Below are 18,671 nucleotides of genomic sequence, written 5' to 3'. Positions count from 1 at the left end.
GTCCATGATGAGTGCTTAGAGTATATCAGGACCCATGCTAAATATTTTACAGAACAAGATCATACTTAACTCTCCACAGAGATACCAAGTAGATCGCAATAGCCCTATCTTATAGACGAGGAAATCAAGACCGAAAGATGTTAAATAACTTGCCTTATAAAGTGGCTGGGATGGAGCTCAGTAGTAGAGTGCTTGCCTAGCATACCTGAAGCCCTGGATTCCATCCCCCAAAACAGTGTCCCCCTAGAAATAAAGTGAGAAGGAACTAAAAACAAGTGATTTCCAATCATTTGGACTGCCAGAATTCAACGCAAGGTGTTCAGATCCCCTCCTCCCCTCTCTGATTGGCCCCTGCCACTCTGCCACTCTACTAGGAGACCCTCCCCAATAATGAGCACTAACCCACCCTGAGGCTACTTCATTTTTAAAGGTATTTTTTAAAAATAACAGAACAATGCAGAACACCTAGTGCAGGCTGGCAGGAGCAGTGCAAACGCCTCCCAGTGTGGTAATGTATTCAGCGCTGGCAATTCTGAGGAAACTACCAGAAAACACCTAGGTGTTCCCACCGGTCCGCCCTCGCCCCCAGCAAAATTGTCCCACTCCGCTTGCTGGTGTGTGAGTGGGGTTTTTCCTAGGACTGGAAACCCCTCAGGGTGATCCCTGCTGTGGGGTCCTGGGAAAAGGGGCAACTTTTGCATGCGAACGCACACACGCGTGTGTGCAAATGAAAATCCACCACCGAAGTGCATATATATACTTGCGTCCTCCCACGTGTACAATCCGGCGAACTACGAGGGCGCGCGCATGCGTTCGTGCACACAAGCTCCAGCCCATGCGCCCCCCCTCCGCCGTGCACTCCGCCGGCGCTGTGCTTGCCGACAGCCGCGTGCACACGCACACCCCGTGCACACGCGCACTCCAGGAGCGGCAAGGGGCGCGGCCAGGAGAGGGCGCGGCGCGGCGCGGCTCAGCGAAGGGGGCGGGCCGCGAGCGCCCGAGTTGTTTGCGGGATCCGCGGCTGCGAGGCGCGCCGGGGCCGGAGCCCGGCGGGCTGGAGCTCGAGCCAGGCAGGGCCGGGCAGGGCCGGGCCAGGCGGTCCGGAGCGAGCGGAGCGCGGCCGGGACGCGCGTCATGGACCCGAAGGCGGGTGGCGGCGGCGGCGGCGAGGAGGACGACTGCGTGGACTCGGGCGCCGAGACCGGAGGGTGAGGCGCGGGGCCCGGCAGTGCGGGGCTGGGCGACGGGCGGGGACTCCCTCCGAGTCCTAGAGCGGAGCCGCCGTGCTGGGGTCGGGGCGCCGGGGGGCTCCCCGATGCTGGGCAGCGGCTCCCTCCCTCCCAGCCTCGGAGCACATCCCCGTGTTCCGGGGCTAAAGATGGGAGGGATGCCCGCCTCGCGAGGAGGGGGGCTGGCACCCGGGATTGCGCGTGGTCCCAGCGGCTCCTGTTGTCCTCCGTCCTCGTGCGAGTGCCGGGCCCAGGCGGTGCCCCTCGGTACCACTCTGAGACTAGAGATGCGCTTGCACCTGCCCCGGCCTCCCCCGGGTCTCTCCGGGAGCCCTGCCCGGGAGGTGAGAGCGGGCCCGTCCCACACCCGGGAGTCTCTGGAAGTCGGAGAAGAGTCGGCTCCGGGCACGTCCCGGCTTCGTGGTGGGACTTGATCCACGCTGCCGAGCCGTCTTGGCTCCCGGGCCAGCTCCCGCCCAACTTCCCGTCCTCTGGCGCTCGCCTGTCCCGCCCCCCACCCGCCTCGCTTGGGCACCTGCGGGGTGTGATCTGGCCCTGTGTATGCAAAGAGGGTGCCATGCCCGGTGCGCTTCGGTACACTTAAACAATTAGCTCAAACCTATGGAGACTAATTAGTCCTTCGCCAACAACATGGTTTTCCTGAGTGGGACAAAAGACCGGGTGTCCTGACAGAGATGAATGTCCTTGCACACGCTTCCACCCAGCCCCTATCGCTAACGGATTTTCCGGTGCAGAATCAGCACCTCGGCCGGGATGCCGGCTGCGCCGGAGGAAGGGGTGGCTTTTCCTGTCCACCCTGCAGGAGAAGCAGGAGCTGCCCAGGATACAGAAAACCCCACGCCTGGGAGGCCTCGGAGGTTTGAAGCTAATCTCTGGGTTTGGGCTCCCTTGTAAAGGGGCAGAAAAACAGTCCAGGCCCAGAATAGATCCAGGGTTCTGACCTGACCTGCAGAAAGGCGGCAGCTCGCCTTGCCTTCCAAACTGGCCCTTCCTGGCAGCCATCACAACCACCCCGTATGTGACACTTCAGTTCACCCCTCAGTGGTTTTCTCTGGTCTCCAAATTTTGGCGTATTCATGATGCGGTTACCTCTCGTACTATGGGTTTATTTTTCTTTCTTTTGCTTTTTCATGCACTTTATATATGTGACACTTATCAATTTATTTTTTTAATGCTACTGAGGATAGAACCCGAGGTGCCACGCATGCCAGACAAACACCCTGGCAATTGAGCTACACACACCTCCAGCATTTGTTAACTTTAATGGAAGAACTTTGCTTTTTCCTCTCCCACCCCCCACTCGGATCAGCTGGGCTATGAACAATGAACAGAAGCAACAAAGCCAAATTAACCATTTAAAAAAAATAGTTGGTTAAATAGAGGGCTCACTAGTCCATTCATCTTCAACTTGAAGAGCTCCCCTAAAACTGGGGTTCTCAAGGGCTCTGCCTTGGAGAAGGGAGGGGCCGCCCTGACCTCCAGGATGACATCATCCCCAGGCAACCAGGCATCAGGGCGACAGTTGCCATTGCTGGGGGGGGGTGTGTGTCACTGAGCAAGCTGCCCCACAGCTTGTCTGCTGCATGTCCCTACACTGTGTAGCTTTGATAAGAGTTGTGTGAAGACTTATTACATCACTAGCACTCATAAGCTAAAAATAGAGGTTAAACATGGCATGCCTTTAAATAAAATAATTACACTGTATGCTCATTACATCCTTCAAGTTTTAATTTTCAGAAAAGCTGTTCATCATTTGTTTACTCCTCGAGAGTTCTCTCTGCCCCTCCTTCCTCTATTCCACTTAGTGGAGTTTGAACTCAGGGCCTCAGGCTCTTGCTACGTTTTTCTTTGCTAATGGCTGGCACTCTACCATTTGAACCTCGACGTCCTGCTTTTTGCTGGACAATTGGGGATAAAAGTCTCATGGATTTGTCTTCCTGAGCTGGCTCTGAACCTCAATCCTCAGATCTTAGCCTCCTGAGTAATTAGAATGAAAAGTGTGAGCCACCGGTGCTCAGCTTCTGTTCCACATTTCTTATGTCATCTCGTAGAGGTTGAGTATAAATCATGTAGAAAACACTCTAAATGTTTGTTACTGTTGTTAATATTTCGTGCAGGTCCTAGGGCTTGAACTCAGGGCCTAGGCACTGTCATTGAGCTTTGTGCTCAAGGCCAACACTCTACCAGATGAGCTCTAATTCTGGCATTTTGGGAAGCTAATTGGAGGTAAGAATCTCACAGAATTTCCTGACCATGCTGGCTTTGAATCATGATCTTCAGATCTCAACCCCTTGAGTAGCTAGGATTATAAGCGTGAGCCACTGGTGCCAGGTGTTACTATTTTTAAAGCATAAATCTGATCATGTCTCTCACCCATGCACACTTTTATGACTGTCATCTATCTAGCACCACAAGTTAATGTGACTTGTGGACTCCTTCTTTCTCTCTCTTGCTATTTCTCCACAAGTGCTTCTTTGCCTCCTACAACTGGATATATCTGGCAGGTTTTGCTGCTGCTCTCTGCCAGCTCTGCACCTTTCCACCTGGCATGCCTGTCCACCAGGTGAAGCTAACCTTCTTCCAAGGTCCAGCTCAATGATACATCCATCCACTGAGACAGTGATATTTACTTTAGGGTCCATGGAATCATTTTTTGTGGATTTTTGTGAGTAGAGAGTTTATTTCCTGTTGGAATCTCAAAGTAGGAACCTATAGTGCCTTCCCAATCAGAGTATACGATGTTAAGTTTTGAGCAGGTATCTGAGGTCTGGAGAGATACCCAAGGGAAGTCAGTGAGTCAGCAAATGGTGGGGCTTTGTCTGGAACTCAGTGAGGAAGGAGGTCTGCATGACCTCATTGCCTTTGGAACTAGCTACCTAACCAAGGCACCTGAAGCCCTGGGAGAGATGAAATCAATAGAGCCTCCTAGTGAACACTTTACATTTAGGATGTGCTATGCTATCTACTGTTTCCTTGGCTGATTGACACACTCAGCCTTAAGAAAGCATCACATTTAAATGTCAGGTCAAGGAGGATGGTTAAGAAGCCTAAGAAAGAGGAGATGTGGGAAGAAAGGAAAGATAGGCTGTGCAACTGAGAAACTAAGATGAGGAATAGGAAATGTCTTTTCTTTTTTGCTTGTTTTGTACTGGACTTTGAATTCAAGTACCTTTCATTGGTTACACAAGCACTCTATCTATCCTTTGGGCCACACTACCAGTCCTTGAATTTGCATTTGTAGTTTATTTTTCAGGTAGAGTTTCTCACTTTTTCACAGGCAAGCTTTGTACTATAATCTTCCTAGTCTTCTTCTTGTATAGCCGGGGTTACCGGAGTATACCATCACATTCAGATTGGTTTTTTGTTCTTGTTTGTTTTGTTTTTTGTTTTTGAGATAAGGTCCTGCTGTGAACTGCCATTTTATTACTGGAGACAATGGAATATCTGTCAGTGGGATGGGGGAGGCAGAAGGGTTAGAATGGCCTCAGAAGGGCGTAGAAGATGAGGAAGAAGTAACAGAATTATTTGTCTGGAAAAGAAAGGAGCCCAAAAAGGCATTAGTTAGAGGATAGAATGAAGTGGGGGGAAATTTGGACAATTGTTGCTAATAGAAAAGATTCTATAGAAGGGAATAGAGGCCATGTGCTGGTGGCCCACATGCACCTGTAATTAATCATAGCTACTTGGGAGGCAGAGATCAGGCGGATTGTAATTTGAGATCAGGACAGGCAAAAACATTCATGAGACCTCCTCTGGACCCATAGCTGGACATAGTGTCACTCATTTGTAATCCCACTACAGTGAGAAGCTGGAATCCTAGTATAAACAGAAGAATCATGGCTTTAGGAGCAAGACCCTATCTCAAAAATATGTCTCAAGCATTTGAACAACTGCCTAGCAAGTATAAAGCCCTGTGTTTAAACCTCAGCATACCTACACCAAGAAAAAAGCAAAAGGGGGGCTGGGAAGGTGGCTCAGTGGTAGAGCGCTTGCCTTGCATGCCTGAGGCCCTGGGTTCGATTCCTCAGAACCACATAAGCAAAAAGAAAAAAGCCAGAAGTGGCGCTGTGGCTCAAGTGGTAGAGCACTAGCCTTGAGCTGAAGAGCTGAGGGACAGCACCCAGGCCCAAAGTTCAGGCCCCACGACCGGACCCCCCCCCAAAAAAAAGAAAAGAGAAAGAAAAAAGAAAAAGGAGAAAGAGGCAAGCTAGATGACCTGGTGTGGTGTCAGCTTTTGGAAGAGATGGAACCATTGATTATCTGTGCATTATGGAGGCAGGAATCAGTCTACCTTGCTAATTATTTTCCTACAGTAGTGTTCAACATCTCAAATCAGGCAGAGAAAACCAGAGAGAGGGGGTTGGCACTGAGGATCATGAAGGACGGGTAGAGGGGACCATTGTGAACAAAATAGCAGCATAAGCTGATTGCCAATCCTATTATCTGCCAGATGCAAGGGGCAGTTCTGAAAAAGTTCATGTCTCTCACTATCAGTGGGCAGGCTATGCTGGTCACCTAGAAAGTTACATTATAAAGCCAGCCTGCCTGCCTGCCTGCATTCAAATTGCAGTTCCTCTGCTAAGGAATTGTGAGCTGGTTACTGCACCTCTCTCTGGCCTCAGTTTCCCCCTCTGGTGGAGATGTTGATAGTACCGCTCTCACAGAGTCATTGTGAGGATTTGGTGTGTGTTTACAGCTCCTAGAATAGTGTCTGGCATAATGAACTTTCTGTCTTTTATTATTTCTTATCAGACCTTTAGTCTTGTTAGAAAGAGCACTGGACTTGATAAACAGAGTTTTATGTAGTACAAATAGGGACCTCAACTTCATGTGTTCATTATATTCATCCTGGTAGATGCCTTAAATAATTGGCTCAGCATTCAGATTACACAGCATACCACAGAGCAAACCTTTATTATACTCATTACTATGTTATGGATAGGAAAAACATGCACATGGCTCCTTAGTAGCCTGAATTGAAGGCTGAGGCTCCAGCGTGTATCCTACCCAGTGGCTTTCCCACCAACCCCATGCCCAAGACAAAGCTGTTTGCTCTGTACTAATTACCTTTTGTTGTTTTTCTATGCCGTACTGGGGCTTGAACTCAAATCTTTGGCCTCTTGGTTTTTTGTTTGTTTGTTGGTTGGTTTTGTTTTGTTTTTGCTCAAGGGATGCTCTACCACTGACCCTTGGAGCTACACCTCCATTTCTGGCCTTTTGCTAGTTAATTGGAGATAAGAGTCTCTTGGATTTGTCATCCCAGGCAGACAATGAGCTGTGATCCTCAGAACTCAGTCTGCTGAGTTGCTAGTTACAGTTGTGAGCCAGCTCTCAGCTTACTTGCCTTTTGTTTTCTGTTTAGGCATTTATTTTGCTTGAAACACTGTCTTTGCTGCCTGGCCTAGGCTAAGAATCAGGGAGTGTTGTATGATGACAGTGAGTGTTATTTTGAAACTACCATTTTCCCAATCTACTGAAGGCAAGCTTCCTGCTTTTCTGTGCTTTCAGATGGAAGAAGCTGGCAAGTCAGCAGCTGCCAGTGGTGACCTAGCTTAAGAAACAGAACCCCTTAATAGAAGGCTGGCAAGTCCTTGTCAATCTGAACAAAAGTCAAGACCTTGCCATGCCTGTTTCATTAGTGACTCTCCAAGATTTGGCCTCTCAGCTGCATTTTCCCACATGACCAGACCTGACAGAATGACTTCATCAGTGTCTCAGCCCTCATTCATGGACTGCTTCCTGTGTCAACTGCCACAGAGCTCCCAACTCATACCGGGGGTCAGGCCATTTCTTGTGACCTTGGGTAGCCTTAAACCAGTACTTCTCTGTGACTTCAAAGATGGAAAAAAAAATTATGGGCTGAGAGTTTAAGCTAGGGGATGAGAGAGAAAAGGAGGAATAAATTTTAAAGGGACAGTTTTGTAAAGTTGAAAAAGAAAGTGGGATCCAGTCGTTACTCAGGAGACTGAGAGCTAAGGATGGCAATTCAAAGCCAGCCTGGGCAGAATAGTCCGTGAGACTCTTCTCTCCAACTAACCACCAGAAAACCTGAAGTGGCACTGTGGCTCAAAGTGGTAGAGCACCAGGACAACCAACAAGAAAAAGAAACAAAAAGAAGGGCAGGGGGTGGGGAGGCTAGGGGGTGTGGTGCAGGGATCGGGAAGTCTTAGAAGTTAAGATGTTCTACTGTCACTGTATTTAACTCATTCTCAATGTGGAGCCAGTGCACCCTGAATTCCCGGAGTTGACAGATCAGGGCTGATGCAGAAACATTAACATCAATTTGACATAAATGCGACAGTTCCCAGAAAAGAGAATTTCAAAAGACTTTCAGTTTATATAATGAGTGTATGTATAAATTGGCAAGACAGTAACCACTAAAAGGGGTTAACAGTTCTATTTACAGAATGACTTTATATATAATATAAAAAATATAATCAAAGGGCTACATCTAACTTTTGACTATTGACATAAATATAAATAAATACAATATCTGCAAATGTGTCTTTGTGTGTGCCAGATGAGTGAGAATAGAAAATCCTTATACTGCTCATCTGCATGCTTAATTAAAAGGTTCTTGCATTTAAAAAATTAATAAATTTACCTTTCCATTTATGCTTTATTTTGGCAGGCTTGAATGTCATATGAAGAGCCCACCAGGTAAATTTGTATGAGACAAGGCCAATAAGTAGAAATCATGAGGCAGGTACCCAGCTGCCATTTCTTGTGACCCTAAAAAGGCTATGAATACAAACTCCCTCAGAAAACCCTGATCAATATCTGATTGTTCTCTGAAATAGCTAATGGTTCTTAAAGGTATTTGTGCAGACACAATTGTTTAAAACTTCACAGTTTGTCTATCACTGGTAACGTTTTCAGTAGATAATCTTTGGTGATTGTTTAGAATATACATGTGTGTGTGTGTGTGTGTGTGTGTGTGTATATATATATGTGTATATATATGTGTATATAGACTATATATGTGTATATAGACTTGGGGCTTGAACTCAGGGCCTAGACACTGTCCTTGAACTTCTTTTGCAGCTAGTACTCTACCACTATGAACCATAGAACCACTTCTGGATTTTCCTGGGTAGGTCTTTTTGTTGTTGTTTTGGGGTTTTTTTGTTTTGTTTTGAATTTTTAGGGAAGGAAAGAGTTACATCATAATTATAAGAATTACTTACAGAATTGACAGATTTATATTGTGTATACGTCTAAATGTAGAGAATAGGGAATTAGCTACACACTGTATAAAATAAAATTAAAAACAAAAATAAATTCAAGCTTGAAAGATGAGGTCATTTAGCTAGTTTTAAAGTGTGAACACAAAGACCTCTGAACTACACTGAGCTACACTGTGATGGAGAATACAAAGAACGTGGCATTTCCAAGGAACCACAAACCATTTTACCTTAATTGAGTAGTTTTTTTGTGTTTTTAAATTATTATTATTGGAGATAATGTCATGGAATTTCCTTCCAGGCTGGCTTCAAACTACAATCCTCAGCCTCCTGAGTAGCTAAGAGCAAGCTCACTACCAGCTTGTTTGGAGTATTTTTAAGAAGTATAAAAGTGGCATATTTCTCTTCATCCTGTATTATCACTCCTGGTAATTTTTCTAAGGACAAGAAAGCAGATGTAAAACTGTATGTGCAACTATCTCATTCCCATGCACTTTGTAACAGTGAGCAATCAGGAACACATACAGTGCACACAATGGAAGTGGTTGAATGAATCGTGGCACATCACTTCATATAATTACCAATTTCTGGAGCCATACATTGAGATGGTGTACCATGAAAAGAACAGTTAGGAATTAGATCTCTTGTCATTATGGCAACTGTGTGCAAATTACATAAACTCAGGACCAGATGCTGGGGACAATGTGCAGGTGACTCATCTTCCTGTTGGAGTTCTGTCTCTGTGTCAAACAAGGCTGGAGGCTGGGCTGCAGAGCAGGCCATAGATATCAGTCATCAAGAGAGGAGTTTGTATTTTAGCTAGCAAGCTTGAATTTCATCCAGAGGGACACATAATCAGATTTGTGTGTTGTCAAGATTGGATGCTGAATGGAAAAGGAATTCAGAGGAGACTGGAGTGACTTTTGTAGACTGATCATTTGGAAGGACCAAGCAGGCAGTGCCTTTAATCTCAAGAGGTTTAGGGGATTTGGATTGGGGGGTGGGGAGAGAAAAGCATTAATTATGTTAGCACCTACCCTAAAATACTACATTGCACTTCAGGATTTTTAAACTATGTTTCCAGTGTACATTTCATTCTGCGTACATCTCCATCTTATGTGGAGCTTTCAAATGCCTGCATGTGTGAATCCCATCTGCTTCTGGAGGATTTGGAAAGTCCTAGCTGAAAAGACTTACACATTTTTAACCTAAGAGAAATAGTAACATTACACATTCTTATTATATGTTTTATTTGGATGGTTGGGTAATCTCTTGAAAGTCTGGCCATTTCAAGATGATCATATTGTAATGGAATCGTGTTGCTGTTACATTCACCACAGTGGATGTTTGTTGGGCATTTATATAGTTACATTTCTAAGTGTTGAACCAAAGTTTAGTTATCCTTGGTCTGGTTCCAGAAAGAATTTTATGTGCCAGGGTTGGGTGCTGAAATCCTGGGCTTCAGAATGTTACTGATGCTTGAGGCTTTCTTCTCTGCCAGCTGGCGGGGGTACCACTCCCTGGCCAGCCCATCCTACTTTCTAGCTCCTTCCTGGATGCCCATCCTGTGTACTGAGTGAGAACCCTTACCATTCCTCACCTCCTGGTCCTTTCCAATGATATCACTTTTGCTTCTCAACTAGTAAAAATAAAAATTCAGTTAGATGGATGCAAATGAAGCTTCTAATCTATAAAGGGATATGCAAAGGGATATGGTGATTGTTTCTCTTCCCAGTTTTAAAATTAAGGAGTTCTAAGGCTACTAACATATTTCATTTGAGAAAGAGAAAACCACCTGCTGGTTTTCTTCCATTTTGTTCCTCTACTAGTGCATCAAAGTATCATTTGCTCTGTGTGCTATAGATTGTTTTAGCTAGTATGAGACACTTGTGGGGTTTTTTGTTGTTGTTGTTTGTTTTGTTTTGTTCTGAATGTACTTTTTAATGTGGTAAGGAGCTCAATGGAGTGAAAATTGGATGATTCAAGAAAGGCAACTTGAGTCTAAGGAGTGTATATCTATAAAAATTAAACATAATTAAGCAGTTTATTTGCATAACTGCATTCCCTAACTACCAGAGCGGAATAAATCCCTACATGCCTAAGTGATTAATTTCCTGCCGAGAATGACTTTGGAGACCCAGGGGGAGAAAATAAATCACTTCTACACCAAACTCTGCCAGAAGGGGAAGTCTTAATGGCCAGGCTCAGAGGGCAGGAACTTAGCAGAGATTATGCTGGGCAGGTCCTTGGCCCGGAGTATCAGAGCAGTTGAGTGCCAACAGCTGACTTCAGCCTAAAATCCACATGGGGTCATGTCACGGGAGCCCTCTCCATGTTGCCCATCACAGCCCATATCTTGTTACTCTTAATCCCAGCAGGATTTCTTCATAGTAGAACTGAAGGCAAGGGAAGAGGTTAGTGCCTTTAGGTCCCACTGGTCAGCTGTACCTGACATGGGGATGCACTAAAGGACCCAGGGTCTCCCCCACCCCCCACAGGCTGGGATCTTCAGCTGTATCAGCAGGAAACTTTCCCCAAGTGCCCTGTGAAACTTGAAGGATTCTCATTGGCATGGGCTTAAACCTTCTAGGGAGTCGAGATGTCATTGAATTCTTGGCCCTTTCTCCTCAGAAAAGTGAATAATCATTGGACACTTTACCAGCATATTTAGAAGGTTTTCCAGATTCCCAGCAGGATTCACAGTCCCATGTGAAGGATGCCCATTCTACAATGCCTTGGAAATTTTTGTTGTTGCAATTCAAACAAAAAACATAAACAAACAAACATAAAACAAGCCTTCACACTATAATTTTTAGTTGGTACTATTTCTTTGTGCTTTAAATTCAACTCACTACTCACTAAACTTATAGCTTGACTGAATCATTTGAATAAAGAAAAATTGATGTATAATCCTTCTGACACTACCATCTTTTATTTCAGGTCTGACTACAGCCACTTGTCCTCAACCAGCAGTAAGTACCTTTCAAATATCCTTCCACATTGGCTTCAGTCAGTTCTGGGAGGCCATCTTTGTAGCACATGCTTTAGTAGTCAGTAGAAATCACCAGAGGGGTTCTGGCCAAAGAGTGTGATACAGGAAGCTCTACAGGGTAGAAGTTGATTGTACTTTGATTTCTATGCCAGATATATCACTCTTTTCCTGGTAAGATTTAGCCTGAAGGATGTGCCCTGAGCTTTATCAGCTGCTTCCAGATGCTTCCAGAAACACCTTCAGGAATCCCACTAACTCATTTGCAGAACAATGCCTGTCCAATGCTGTCTGCAGACTAACAGAAAGCTTGGTGCCCAGTTCTTGCTATGATGGGGTTGCTCCAACTTAACTCATGGCAAATTTCTTCCCTCAACTGTTGCCTTTACAGGCAAATAGAAGGACTAGCCATTTCCAACCAAACCCCTCAAAAATGTATATTTAACAGTCCACGCTAAGTTGTAATTGGGCAGTTTATCTATCATCTCTCTACCTAAAGGTAGTTAAAAGGAATGGTAGGCATTTTTATCAGTCCATTTTTCGGTAGTTCAATTTCTGGCTTCTAGGTGATCATTCCATATGGTAAAAAGATGACTAGGATTTTGGGGGGGCGTTGTTTGTTTGTTTTTCAAATTCTTTATTCTGATTAAGTGATTACATAATTTCCCAAATTTCACAGTATTTTGGGATAGTGATGCTTAGTTAAAGTCACAAATACATTCTAACTTTCATGGGGCAAATTGTCTATCGCAGTCTCTAACATTTATGGGTTCTATGAGCTTTGCAATACAGTTATTTCTTCCACATTGGGTGATATGTACATTTCTTCTGTTTTGCATAGCATCAGCTGTTCCTTCTTTCCCACTTGTTCCCTCCCTCCCATTGCTGCCATTGAGTTGCTTAGTTCATTTTGATCAATGTCTAGTGCAGCTGATGGGTCCTGTTGTTGTATGTTTTTCCCTGATTCCCTCTAGTTCTGTGTCATCCTCCTGGTTTCCCTCCGGTGTGCACATATATACCATACACGTGATCAGCTGCATGGGGTTATTTAGTAGTGGTTCAACCAGATGAGTGGAAGTTCTTTGTTTCTTAAGTCTTGTTAATTTGTCATATCACCTTATCAGGGAGACCATGTGCCGTTTATCTCTTTGCTCTTGGCTTACCTTGCTCAACATGATTTCTTCTAGCTCCATCCATTTCCCTGCAAATGCCATTATTTTGTCCTTTCTAATGGCTGCATAATATTCCATTGTGTATAGATACCACAATTTTTGGATCCATTCATCTGTGGTAGGACATCTGGGTTGTTTCCATATCCTAGCTATTATGAACAGTGTTGCAATAAACATGGAGGTGCAAGTGTTGTTCAGGATAGATGCCTAGAAGTGGTATGACTGGGTCATATGGGAGGTCTGTATTTAGCTTTCTGAGGACCCTCCAGACTGCTTTCCAAAGTGGTTGTATAAGTGTACATTCCCACCAGCAGTGTAATAGGGTTCCTCTTTCTCCTCATCCCCTCCATCATTTGTCATTGGCTGACTTGAGGATGTGGGCCATTCTGACTAGGGTAAGGTGGTATTTCAGGGTTGTCTTTATTTGCATTTCCTTCACAACTGGGGATGGTGAACATTTCCTCATGTGTTTCTTTGTCATTTTTATCTCTTCTTCTGAGAAGTCTCTCTTTAGTTCCCTTGCCCATTTAGTAATTGGTTTGTTAGGTTTGAGAGGGATTAGTTTCTTGAGTTCCCTGTATATACTGAATGTTAACCCCTTGTCTGATATATTGCTGGTAAATATTTTTTCCCAATTAGTTGGTTGTCTTTCTAGCTTGGTTGCTATAGCTTTAGCTGTGCACAACGTTTTTATTTTAAGGCAGTCCCATTTGTCGAGTCTCTCTCCAATTTGTTGTAACCCTGGGACTCTGTTCAGGAAGTTCCTGCCTGTGCCTATTAGTTCAAGTGTCTCTCCTACTCTGTCCTGAAGTAGTTTCAGAGATTCAGATTTGATGTTAAGGTCTTTAATCCATTTTGAGTTGATGTTGGTGCATGGTGATAGGCTGGAGTCCACTTTTAGTTTTCTGCATGTGGCCGCCCAGTTTTCCCAGCAGTTGAAGAGGCTGTGTTTCTTCCACTGTATGTCTTTGGCTCCTTTGTCAAATATTGGCTGACTGTAGGCATGTGGTTTTATTTCTGGATCTTCTATTCTATTCCATTGGTCTTTGGGTTTGTTTTTGAAGACATTTTGAACACAAAAGGTGCTTATATTTAGTTTAAAATACAAGTAAAAGAATTTGTGAGCAATGATAGCACATGTAGAAGAAAAATTTATGGTGGTTCAAATCATGACATCAAGACTCAGCCATTTAGATAGATTGAACACATTTAACAATAAAAAAAAGTCTTACAATAAGAGCCTTAATTTTCTTGAGTTAGTTAATACTGGTCTCTTCTGCCCTATCTCACTATCCTGTTAAACCCTCGATTCTAAATAGTTCCCAATAGGAGAGATACTTAATTGGATTATTCTATTTATTGAAGTTCCAGCTTGATTTTCCTTGGCAATTAGAGGCTGTGGGGGAGGCTGTGTATCTAGCATTGTAATTTAGTGTCCAATTATATTAAGTTATTAGTTTGACTGCACTGAGCAATTTCTGATCCTCTCAGCCAACTAGAGGCCCAATATTGCCCTCTTCATTATTAGGAACCATTAGTGATAGTGAGGAAAGAGCTCCCATGGCTTGCTCTTCTTCCCTGAGGCCCATGAGATTGGAAAACAGAGTGAGCCTCTTGAACTTTCCCACTCTGGGCCTCCATTTTCATTCCACTCAGTATGGCCCGGAGGCTACGTTCCTTCAAGAATGATTTTTTTCCTAAAATACTCTTTGCTCAATTTGTATAGCTCTCAAATCAGTCCTCTGGGTCACAACAAAACACCTCTCCAGGCAACAAAACTCGTAATTTGGTTTGGGATGTTGTCTTTTCTGTTCTTTTAATTGCAGCCTCTAAGTTGGAATTTGTCTCAGTGCAGCTGGATTGATGCTGTGTTACTGCTCTGTTTTCCACTTGAAGTATTCTGTGGTTACAACTCCTGAAATTTATTCTTACTCCTCAATGATGGGCCCTCTGGGTGACCATGTAGAGTGAGTGAGTGAGTGTGTGTGTGTGTGTGTGTTTGCAGTTAGGAAATATGTTTAACTACAAATAGTGATTAAACAAGCAGACTTTTTTTTAATGGTAGAAGTAAAAAAGGAAAAAGACTCAAGGAAGGAGTTTGAATCTTTATGTACAAATTCCTCCAGTTATTCTACTGTTCCAGTCTCAGTTTGGGACTTCTATATCAGTAAGCAAGAAAAAGGGAGGTCAGAAGGAAACTTTTATTTGTTTGTTTATTTGGGTGACACAGGGGACTTGAACTCAGGGCTTTATACTTGCTAAACTATCACAATACTACTGAGCCACACCTCTAGCCTTACTTTTCACTAATTATTTTTTGGACAGGGTCTTGCTTCTCATTCAGTATGTACCTGAGATACAGTCTACCTACTTTAGGTTTCCTGTTGTCTGTTACTAGGCTCACAGGTGCTTGACACCATGACCAACTTCCCTCTGTGAACACAGAATCTTGGGGACTCTTCTCTTCTCAGCCTCCCACATAGCTTGGGATGACAGGGGCATTATTGCACCCAGCTACGGTTTGAGGAGTCTCACTAACTGTTCTGTCCAGTCTCTTCTTGAGCTATGATACTCCCATTCTCAGCCTCTCAAGTAGCTCGGATTACAAGCTGATTACAAGTGCCCAACTGAAACAATCACTTTTTAAAGATTTTCTCAAAGATGTTATCCAGTTTTTTCTTTCATCCCTTTGGGCCAGATCTTGGTCCTGTTTCTCTATAGAGGTCCAGACAATGTTGCTTTCTTTGACTACCTATACCACAAATCCATTTTTGGTGATAAGGTTGATGAAGAGAGTGGATGCTAATGGGCTTGAACTATTCCTGCCTCCTCATGATGCCTGGTCAGCCTCTGCTCCCAATTCTTGGCCCGACCCTCAGGCAAAAAGAAATCCCATCTGCTGTAGAGGTCCTCTGAGCAGGCAGGAAAAGATAATAGAGTATATTTTCTGAAAAGGAAAAAAAAATCCGAGAGTCTGAAGATATGCGTATTTGTATGTGTGGGGGGTGGTGGGGGGATGCATGCATGCACGCTTGTGCTGTTACTAAGGCTTGAACTCAGGGCCTCACACTCTGTCTTGGCTTTTTGCTCAAAGCTGACACTCTACCACTCCTCTACTTTAGGTTTTTTCTGGTTAATTAGAGGCAAAAGTCTCAAGACTTTTCTGCCCATGCTGGCTTCGATCCACAGATCTTAGCCTCCTGAATAGCTAGGATTACAGGTGTGAGTCACCAGTGCCCAGTTTGAAGCATTTGAAACATAGTTTTGATCACACTGTGACAAGTAAAAGTATACTCCAACTTGTTTATTAAAATTGCATTCCCCACAAATTAGCAAGTGGTACCAAGAAGCTGAGTAGAGAGAAGGAGGTAGGAGAGTTATTTGTTCTGATGGGTTTAGTGGCCAAATTGCTTTCCTTGTCTCATGGACTGGGTAGTATCCTCTGTGGAGCCAGCATGGTGGAGGGCCTCAGCTGTGGGGGTCCACACCCCACAGATCTCTCACATATGAACCCTGTAGTTTGTTCCTCAAGAGACAGCCATAACACTCTCCATGAGCCTCAGTTTTCTCCCCTAAGGATGAGGCACTTCAACAGGCTAGCCTTTAACAACCTTTGATGTGAATGTTTTAGAAGTTCTTCTAAAAGGAAAATGAAGACGGGAGGAAGGAGGATCCTGTGCCTTTCTCTTTGTTCCTCTTAGACCAGAATGAAAGGCTAGAGAACTGGGTGTCCTCTTTGTGGCTCTAGTGTTAATCCCTAAGCAAGAACTGTTCAGAATCCACTTGAGTTTCTACACTGGGAGCTACATGACAGGTGGAGCTGGTGAGAGGCTGGAATGAGAGGAAATGTCTGCTTTTATACCCCTCCACTCAAAGAAACACCTCCCTGGTGCTGGGGAGAATGTGAAGATGGTCGGGTGGTAACCTTTGGGTTTTGACCTCAAATATCTTGGAGTTGTATTTCCACGGACTGTTCTGTGTCTTTATCCAACTCCAGTGGTGTTGGTAGCTGAGGGACATCTTTGATGGATAGTTTGGTTTGGCATGGGTGGATTTTTCCCATTGCACCTGGCTCACTGTCTTTTGGAAATGGCCAGGGAAGGCAAGATTTGCCTTTACACTTTCTAAAGGGCTCAGCACATTGTAGCCCTTCGGATATCACTCAAGAAGTCACTGATGTTTCCTAGGGAAAACGAATTTCATTCATACTCTCAAATTTTCAAGTTGTCTTTCCAGAAATCTAGTGAGAAGATCATCACGCCAGTATGCATAGTTTCCTATCTTAAGTGATTTCAAGAGAAAGGGACAATTTTATAAACAGTGAAAAGAGAAAAACAATAATTATGCCAGAGGAGGGGGGGGGGAATCAAGTGTGCCACGTAATACTAATGAAATTCCCAGCCTGTGTGATTGAGTATTTCTATTTAAATAAAGATTATAATCACACTTGGAGTTACTTTTTAGAAGACGTTGGAAGCATAACAGTTCTATTTTTAGGAATGTGTGACACATCTTAAAGATATTTAGCCCCAGAATAATGCCAGTAGGGAGTCGCCAAAAGAGTTCTCTCCACCACGGCAGTTCACATGACCCTTCTAATTTCCATCCTAAAACTGTTCCACCTCGAAACTCAGGATTGTGATAAACTCTTTCTTGACATTTTGCAGCAGGATGTCTGGCAGTTTTGTGTCCCTTCCCTTCTTGCTTCTCCAAGCACAAGTGACCAGAGATGGTAGAAGTGACCCACAGGGTATCTCCCAACTCTGGGCAGTGCCCTGACACCTTGTTCTGTATCTGCAGACATTAGGGAGGAATGGCCCTTGCCCATCTCATTCTGAATAGAACATTTGGCACAGAGTCTAAAAAAATGTCTCTGCATTTGTTCTTCAGCCTACCTGGGCTTCAGATTCTTTTTTGCCTTTGTGTTTTCCTCAGTTTCTCCCCCCCCCCCCAACTTCTTGCTTTGTTTGTCCTTCTAAAGACTCAGGTAGCTTTGCTATTCACAGTGTTTCCACAGACCATAGGTCTAATGGAGTTCTGTTCCTCAGATTTTGTGTGACTATGTCTGTGACTTTCCCTGAGGTCAACCCTCAGTAGGCTTATGTGTCTGAGAAAATGTCTGGACCTATGCACACATTCTCATTGGAAGCAAAGGGCCAAGAAAACCTAGGTATCCTAACTGATTATAAGGCTGTGTCTCAGGTCTAATGCCACCCTAGGGCTTTCCAAGCTCTGTTGCTATGCCTAGAAAGACACTTCATCCCTTCCTAAGGATGTCTTTTCTTCAGTCTTTCAACCTAAATTCTATTCTCTTTCTTTAGTTTCTCAGTGGTTTCAACTCTTCGTTGCAATTGCAGGACACCAAAGCATCATGTTTTGTTTTTAGAATTGGCCACATTTGTGTAACCCCTCAGCACATTGAAGAAAAAGATGAGTTCACTGTGATTTAATTCTGAGCAAGTGAGGGCAATTGGAAAGCAGAACGCCAAGAAGACATGAGTACATTCTGTAGTGGAGAATATTTCAACACATGTGTTCTGTGTCTCCACATCATCTAAGTGCTGTACACACAGACTTGTTATAATGAAGTATTTATTATTTCTTTCTGTTTTTTATTAGGGAAGAGGCTAACATATTGTCAGATTTTGATCCTTTTAGAGCTTTTATTTTCAATCATGTTTCCCCAAAAAGGAAGATTACTATTTTGGAAGATGTGGTAGAAGGCCATTATAGTAGATTCAGTCTATCTCCAAGTATTACAGACTTTATTTTCTTCTTATGTATACAACATTCTACACCATGATTCTCAGAGCAAATATTCTTTTAGACTGGGATCTAGGCAAAACTCGAACCTAGTCACTAATCCTTGTGGAGAACAGTTTTAGCCATTAAATTTGCTGCATTCTATGATTAGCTTAGAGTGGCCATGGCACAAGCTTGCAGAAGGACTCAAATGTCACCTGTTCAGACCCCTTGCTACTCATCCCTACTGCAGTAAAAGCATCAGAAAAAAAGTTATCAATGTTTTCTAAATAAGACACAGCCATTTAGATAAAGTTGATGGTGAAACCTGAAT

The 18,671-nt window shown here is 44.0% G+C and overlaps 1 protein-coding gene across 1 annotated transcript in view; it reads left to right on the top strand.

Moving 5' to 3' along the window:
• Positions 1-1,114: 1,114 nt before the first annotated feature.
• The window catches only part of LOC138812176 (protein FAM124A-like), a 48,811-nt gene continuing 31,254 nt past the window's right edge, over positions 1,115-18,671 (top strand). The window contains exons 1-2 of the mRNA XM_070000149.1: positions 1,115-1,208; positions 11,375-11,406. Of these exons, the coding sequence (XP_069856250.1) occupies positions 1,135-1,208; positions 11,375-11,406 (106 nt within the window). The 5' untranslated portion in view covers positions 1,115-1,134. The remainder of the gene's footprint in view (positions 1,209-11,374; positions 11,407-18,671) is intronic.

Source organism: Dipodomys merriami, unplaced genomic scaffold, assembly GCF_024711535.1.
Source record: "Dipodomys merriami isolate MVZ:Mamm:240054 unplaced genomic scaffold, mDipMer1.0.p SCAF_56, whole genome shotgun sequence".
In the NCBI taxonomy this organism is placed as follows: domain Eukaryota; kingdom Metazoa; phylum Chordata; class Mammalia; order Rodentia; family Heteromyidae; genus Dipodomys; species Dipodomys merriami.
Note: the sequence above shows the minus strand (reverse complement) of the source record. Positions and strands in the feature narration are given on the sequence as shown.